This window comes from Tachyglossus aculeatus, chromosome 4 (assembly GCF_015852505.1).
Source record: "Tachyglossus aculeatus isolate mTacAcu1 chromosome 4, mTacAcu1.pri, whole genome shotgun sequence".
Taxonomy (NCBI): domain Eukaryota; kingdom Metazoa; phylum Chordata; class Mammalia; order Monotremata; family Tachyglossidae; genus Tachyglossus; species Tachyglossus aculeatus.
In genome coordinates, this window is record NC_052069.1 from 80,352,621 (window position 1) to 80,359,915 (window position 7,295).

General features: G+C 44.5%; 1 protein-coding gene across 1 annotated transcript in view; it reads left to right on the forward strand.

Moving 5' to 3' along the window:
- SLC25A32 (solute carrier family 25 member 32) overlaps positions 1-4,803 on the forward strand; it is a 40,022-nt gene extending 35,219 nt beyond the window's left edge. Inside the window, exons 6-7 of the mRNA XM_038745796.1 lie at positions 1,935-2,080; positions 3,482-4,803. Of these exons, the coding sequence (XP_038601724.1) occupies positions 1,935-2,080; positions 3,482-3,611 (276 nt within the window). The 3' untranslated portion in view covers positions 3,612-4,803. The remainder of the gene's footprint in view (positions 1-1,934; positions 2,081-3,481) is intronic.
- Positions 4,804-7,295: the final 2,492 nt, after the last annotated feature.

Sequence of the window (7,295 nt, forward strand, 5' to 3'; positions counted from 1 at the left end):
ATGTTGAGCTTTAGGTGGCGGGCAGACATCCAGATGGAGATGTCCTGAAGGCAGGAGGAGATGCGAGCCTGGAGGGAAGGGGAGAGAGCAGGGGCAGAGATGTAGATCTGGGTGTCATCAGCGTAGAGATAATAGTTGAAGCCGTGGGAGCAAATGAGGTCACCAAGGGAGTGCTTGTAGATCGAGAACAGAAGGGGACCAAGCACTGAACCTTGGGGAACCCCCATAGTAAGAGGATGGGAGGGGGAGAAGGAGCCTGCAAAAGAGACTGAGAATGAACGACCGGAGAGGTAAGAGGAGAACCAGGAGAGGACGGTTTCCCTCTCTACCCTACCCCTGTCCTGCCTCAGTCTCAGCATTTGTGACTGCAACAACAAGCAAATTGGGTTGGAGGCAGTCCCTGTCCCACATGGGGCTTACAGTCTCAATCCCCAGTTTGCAGGTGAGGTAACTGAGGCACAGAAAAGTGAAGTGACATACCCAAAGTCACACAGCAGGCAAGTTGGGGATTCAGGTTAGAACCCATGACCTTCTCACTCCCAGGCCTGTACTGTAGCCACCCCTCCATTCCTTCGGGCTCACTCCAGGAGGACCATGTCCATGGTAGCAGTGCCAGTTTGAGTGACTTCAGGTGTTACCACTGATTTAAACCACAATTGAAAGATGTTAGGGGAGTTTTGTTGTTTTTTTTTTTTTAAATAGCTGGGAAATAAAAGAAGCACATCCTAGTGGAAAGAACACAGGCCTGGGAATCAAAGGTCCCAGGCCCTAATTCCAGATTTCTTTTACTCATTCGTATTTATTGAATGCTTACTGTGTGCAGACCACTGTACTAAATGCTTGGGAGAGTACAGTATAACAGTAAACAGACACCTTCCCTGCCCACAAGGAGCTTACGGTCATGAGAGTTCCGCCACTTGTCTACTGTGTGACCTTGAACAAATCACTTAACTTCTCTGTGCTTCAGATCCTTCATCTGCAGAATGGGAATTGAATACCGGTTTTCCTTCATGCTTAGACTGTGAGTCCCTTGTGGGACCTGATGATCCTGTACCTACCCCAGCACTTAATACAGTGTGTGAGACATAGTAAGTGCCTAACAAATGCCACAATTACTATTATTAAATAAACCCATATCTTGATTTCGGAGCAGTATTTTAATCAGTATGGAGTAGTTTTCCTCTGGATATTTCAGGTGTATAAAATATGAACACTACAAACTGCCTGCAAGCGATTCTGTGCCCTCTGAATGAGTTTAACTCTGTTAGTGTTCCTTGCACTGGAGTTTGAAACCTCTCAGAGGTGTTCTAAAAGGATCAGTGCTCTAGTCTGTGAGCTCGTTGTGGACAGGGAATGTGTCTCATGTTATATTGTACTCTTCCAAGCACGTAGTGCGGTGCATTGCACACAGTAAGCACTCAGTAAATATGATTGATTGATTAGAGCTCTTTCCAAACACTGGTGACAGCAGCAAATCTAAGGATGGTGGGAAAGGAACGAGCCAACCTCTTCATCTCTCTGCCGGGGCCTTCCTCTGCCTAGCTTCCTACCAACAATTAAGATTCATTACTAGTATTGAGTGGAAGACTCCGAGCATCTATCTTGACAGTGATAGTTCCCACAGGGCAAAGCCACAGACTTTTGGTATTTAAAGGAAGGGTGGTTGGGATGTGAGGAGCCCTCCTGAGGCTCGAGGAAAGAAAATCTTCTCAAGTCACTACACAGTAGGGACTCGTGTCAATTAAGCAATTAGTCCATCTTAAAATGCATCTTCCTTCAAGAAATTGTGTAGGAGCCCCAGCAGGGGAGTTGCCCCCGCTCCTGCAGTTTTGTGGTAATTCAATAATTTTGCTTTTCTTCCCTGGATTATTTTAAATTCCATGTATTTAGCGACCGGAAAGTAAGAAAAAATGATACTGTGTTTGTGGTTTTAGAGCACATTAGAATACATATCAGTGGCAGCACTATCTAAAATATTTGCCGTGGCAGCAACCTACCCCTATCAAGTCGTGAGAGCCCGTCTTCAGGATCAACACAATTTATACAAAGGAGTGCTGGATGTAATCAGTAGGACGTGGAGGTAAGACTGTGAGATCGACGGAGCCCGTTTTGGAGGAAGGGAGGGAAGGAGGGAGGATGGATACTCTTCCTCCAGACCCCACGCTCTCCAAGCCCTAATGCACCTGCTGTATTTGTGAGTAGTGAACGACTAGCATGAAGTCCCCATAGGGTCACATATTTTGGTGGTCTTGATAAGGCAAAGGAAGGAGAGGGCATGTACGTGTTCTCTCTGAAAGGACCTCCTTCCAGCTGGAATCCCACCAGGGTCCAGCCCTCTCCTCAGGATGCTTCAACTCTACCAACAGGACCACCGCTCCTACTGCACAAGCACATAGAGATATCAGGAAGCCTGAATCCTACATTTCCTTTTGCACCCAGGCCTAACCCTATATCCCGCATGGTAAATATGAAGAAAATTAGACTGTGTACTCTATCAATCAATCAATCAATCAATCAATCGTATTTATTGAGCGCTTACTATGTGCAGAGCACTGTACTAAGCGCTTGGGAAGTACAAATTGGCATCACATAGAGACAGTCCCTACCCTACAGTGGGCTCACAGTCTAAAAGGGGGAGACAGAGAACAGAACCAAACATACCAACAAAATAAAATAAGTAGGATAGAAATGTACAAGTAAAATAAATAAATAAATAAATAGAGTAATAAATATGTACAACCATATATCCATATATACAGGTGCTGTGGGGAAGGGAAGGAGGTAAGACGGGGGGATGGAGAGGGGGACGAGGGGGAGAGAAAAGAAGGGGCTCAGTCTGGGAAGGCCTCCTGGAGGAGGTGAGCTCTCAGCAGGGCCTTGAAGGGAGGAAGAGAGCTAGCTTGGCGGATGGGCAGAGGGAGGGCATTCCAGGCCCGGGGGATGACATGGACATTAAAGCACTCTAGTGCTTTAATCGCAGATTTGTGGAAACTTTGCAGCTTGATGTAAGAAATTTAGGTGCAGCTGTTTCAAGACAGGCAAATTAATTTGCTACGTTGTTTTCCTTTTGTAGCACAGACTCGTGGCCTTCTCACCCTCCCTTCTTTCTGTTAGTCTCTCAATCAGTACCATCGATTGAGTGTTTGCTGTGTGCAGGGCACTGTACTAAGTACGTGGGAGAGTTCAGTATAACAGAGTTGGTAGACACGTTCCCTGCCCACAATGAGCTTACAGTCTAGAGGGAACAAAAAACACGTGCACCACGTTCTCCCAGACCAAAATGTTCTGTGAACCACCACGTGAAGGTTTAAGTAACAGGAGGGCTTTGGATTGTTGGAGTCCACTGGCCTAATGTAATAAATGAGACTCTCAGGTATTTTGCAAATCATGCTAATCATTATCTTAGAAGGTTAGGTTTTGATTAATCGGACCAGCTCTTTTGGGGACTGAGGGTATAATCATCATTATTTTACCTCCACAGGAAAGAAGGTGTTCATGGATTTTACAAAGGAATTGTCCCCAACTTGATTAGAGTGACACCTGCCTGCTGTATTACCTTTGTGGTATATGAGAACGTCTCACATTTTTTACTTGGCTTTAGAGATAAGTAAAAGTAAACGAAAGCTCAGAGCTCAGGAATAGAGTTCCAAAGTATCTGTTGAGAGCAACTTATCCTTTAGTGTTGTCGTGAAATGTGGAAGACTATCGTACCACAACCCGGGCAAAAGATGGAGACCGGTTCTGTAACTGTTGGAAGAATTCATAAACAGAGCAGTCCTCCCAGCCCTTTTCCCCGCTTTTGCCTTCTCAGCTTTGCATGTGCCTCAACTCCCTTTACCCGGCCTTCAAATCAACATTAAAGCTGATCGGTAGTTGCAGTAGGAAGTAGAGCCATTTCGACAAGAAGAAACTACTCTGAATTGGCTTGTGCTTCGAATGGATTTTCCTATCTCTTGCTAAACCGGCTCGGTTTTAGACTCCATTTCTGGGCAGTTGCAAGAATTGGCTTCCTTTAAGGCTATGTATGAAATATTACATTTTAAAGGAGGGATCAAAGGTTGGAAGGAAGTTCATCGGAAATCTGAGGATCCAAATCCAGAATGTACCTTTTAAATAAACATCCAACTTAAGGGGATTAGCGGGAGGAGAGTAGTGAGCCTTGCGAAATTTGGAAGAGATTGAAATAGTCTATTTTGCCTCTTCCGTATTTTTCTGCCGGGATCCCGCCCTAGTAGGAAACTTTCCTGCGGCCTCAAGCACCACTTTTCTAGCTGATGAGTTGGGGTTTTTTTGAAAATTGATTTTTCGTGTTTTCTGAGCTCCCGGATCCAGAACATTTCAAACTTCGCATTTTCAGACAATGCTGTGTAGGTAACAAAGCCCCTGGGCAGTGGTAGAAGAGTGTGGAGAGCGATTTAAGTGAACAGGCTGGTTTTCGAGGAACTGGATGTGATTTCGGTTTAATAGTGCTAGCGTAACCTTGAGCACCCTGGTTTGGATTCCAAATCCGTGATTCATTCACTACTGGCTGCCAATGCGTTGTTGAGGTGCTTATTGTGCCTTCGCCCATTAGTGCTGATTCTACCCTTGTAGGTCTGCCAAGGTAAAGGGCAGAAAAGCAAATCTATTCCTAATTTAATTTATCATAAGCATCCTATTTCTGCTATACTAGTACCATTTATTTCTTGTAAATAAAACATTTGTTTTCAAAGCCATAATAATTGAAATGGATCTTTGAAAGTGGATATATTTTTATATTTAAATGACATTGTTTGAAAATAAAAATGAAATGATAAACGCTCAGCTATGTGTACTTTCTCGGCAATTGAGCTTAATGCCAGGAAAGATGTTTGAGTGAAAGGTTTTTTTTGTCACACTAACCTCATCAAAAGCTTTGAGAGTAAAGAAAACTATAAATTGGTGTTATTCAGAGTTTTTGTGGAACGTAAGGCAGCTAGTTTTAGATTTATAATCTGCGAAATGAAGTGTGATTTTAGCCTCTGTTGGACAAGGAGCCATTTTAAACAACGCCATGAGTGAGTATTGATTGTTGTTAGTTGATCCAAAGTTGAATGCTTTCACAGACTGAGGCTTGATGCTGACATTCTAGTTTATAAGTAATTGAGTAATGTGCTGGGTGGACAGTAAATACTGAGGCCTAAACACCTTCTGACTGTTCAGGAACGTTAAATAACAGCTCCTGATAACAGAAAAGTTTGTGTGTCCAACCTAATCATTCAGCAGTTGACTCTTGACTCTGGGCTTGCCAACATAATAATAATAATGATGGCATTTATTAAGCGCTTACTATGTGCAAATTACTGTTCTAAATGCTGGGGAGGTTACAAGGTGATCAGGGTGTCCCACGGGGCGCTCACGGTCTTAATCCCCATTTTACAGATGAGGAACTGAGGCACAGAGAAGTTGAGTGACTTGCCCAAAGTCACACAGCTGACAATTGGCAGAGCTGGGGTTTGAACCCATGATCTCCGACTCCAAAGCCCGGGCTCTTGCCACTGAGCCACGCTGCTTCTCTTATGCTTTCATGGCCTTTGAACACCTTAAGGAAAAATGGCCCCAGTCTCCCATTTAGGGTGGGGGTCACTTGATTTGTCTCCAATGATATATAAAGGATTAAGCAAAGTAAACTTAAGTGAAAAATCTTTTTTTTTATTTCCTATTTCCTAGGATTTTGGTTCACGAAGGGGGTGGGCCCAAAAACCACCTGTGCTCACATGGAGGCCAACAGTCCCATTCTCCTCTGGAGGGATGGTCTCATCATTTGGGAGAATCTCAGCCTCCTCAAGCCTAAAATTGTAGAGAATTAATCAGTGGTATTTATTAAGTGCTTACTAGCTCTTTGTGGGCAGGGAATGTGTCTGTTTATTGTTGTAGTCTCCCAAGCGCTTAGTACAGTGCTTTGCACACTGTAAGGGCTCATTAAATACGATTGAATGAATGAATGCAGAGGACCGAAGCGAGTGCTTGGGAGAGTACAGTACAACAGCATTAGTAGTCATGTTCCCCATCCACAGCGAGTCTAGAGTCTAGAAGGGAGCCAGACATTAATATAAATAGATGAAGGATATGTAAGGCTGAAGATGGAGTGAATAGCAAGAGTTTAAATCAATCAGTCGTATTTATTGAGCGCTTACTGTGTGCAGAGCAGTGTACTAAGCGCTTAAAAAAAAACTTTGAAGGGGGTGCGGCATTGTCAGAATTGAGAAGGGAGCCCAGGCCAGAGACAGGACGTGGGCTAGCCATGTTAGATACACAAGACATTAGGAATGTCATTCATTTTCTAGTGCAGCTTAGGTAGCAAACTGAAGTAGGCAATCTGGACTTTCTGGCAAAGTTATCTCCAAGATGATAAAAACAATAATTGTGGTATTTAAGCTCTCACTATGTGCCAGGCACCGTACTAAGCTACGAAATAATCAGGTTGGACAAAGTCCCTGTCCCACCTACTGCTCTCATTTTCAATCCCCATTTTACAGATGAGGTGACCGAGGCCCAGAGGAATTAAGGAACTCGCCCAAGGTCATGCAGCAGGGAAGTGGCGGAGCAGGAATTAAAACCCAGGTCCTTCTGATTTCCAGGCCCTTATTAAAGGGTACAGCTCTAAGTGCATAGGTGATGCAGAAAGGAGAGGGAGTAGAGGAAAAGAGGGCTTAATCGGAGAAGGCAAAAGCCACTCCTCAGAATTCACACAGCCATAGGACTGAAAGTTGATGGGGCACTCTCTGAGCTAATTATAGCCTTGGAGATTTGGGATTGGGTCAGGCCTTGAGGCCACGAAATAGATTTACAAGGTAAGAGTCACCCCCCGTTGGCCCTTCCAGATGCCAGGTTTTTCAGTAACCAACTACTGCCTTCGTAGCTAGAATAATAATAATAATTTTGGTATTTGTTAAGCGCTTCCTATGTGCAAAGCACTGTTCTAAGCGCTGGGGAGGATACAAGTTGATCAGGTTGTCCCGTGTGGGACTCACAATCTTAATCCCCATTTTCCAGATGAGGTAACTGAGGCCCAGAGAAGGGAAGTGACTTGCCCAAAGTCACACAGCTGAGAAGCGGCAGAGCAGGGATTTGAACCCACGACCTCTGACTCCAAAGCCCGGGCTCTTTCCACTGAGCCACGCTGCTTGAAGTCACAGGAGGCTTAGCAAGTCATCCCAAGAAACGATGGGGTGCCCAGTGTTAACAAAAGTGGGACACAGTGGGCCTCCTGGAGTGGTGGAGAGGGGAATAGTGATAGGATGCAATGTCCAAAATGCATTCACAGGCAAAAACTT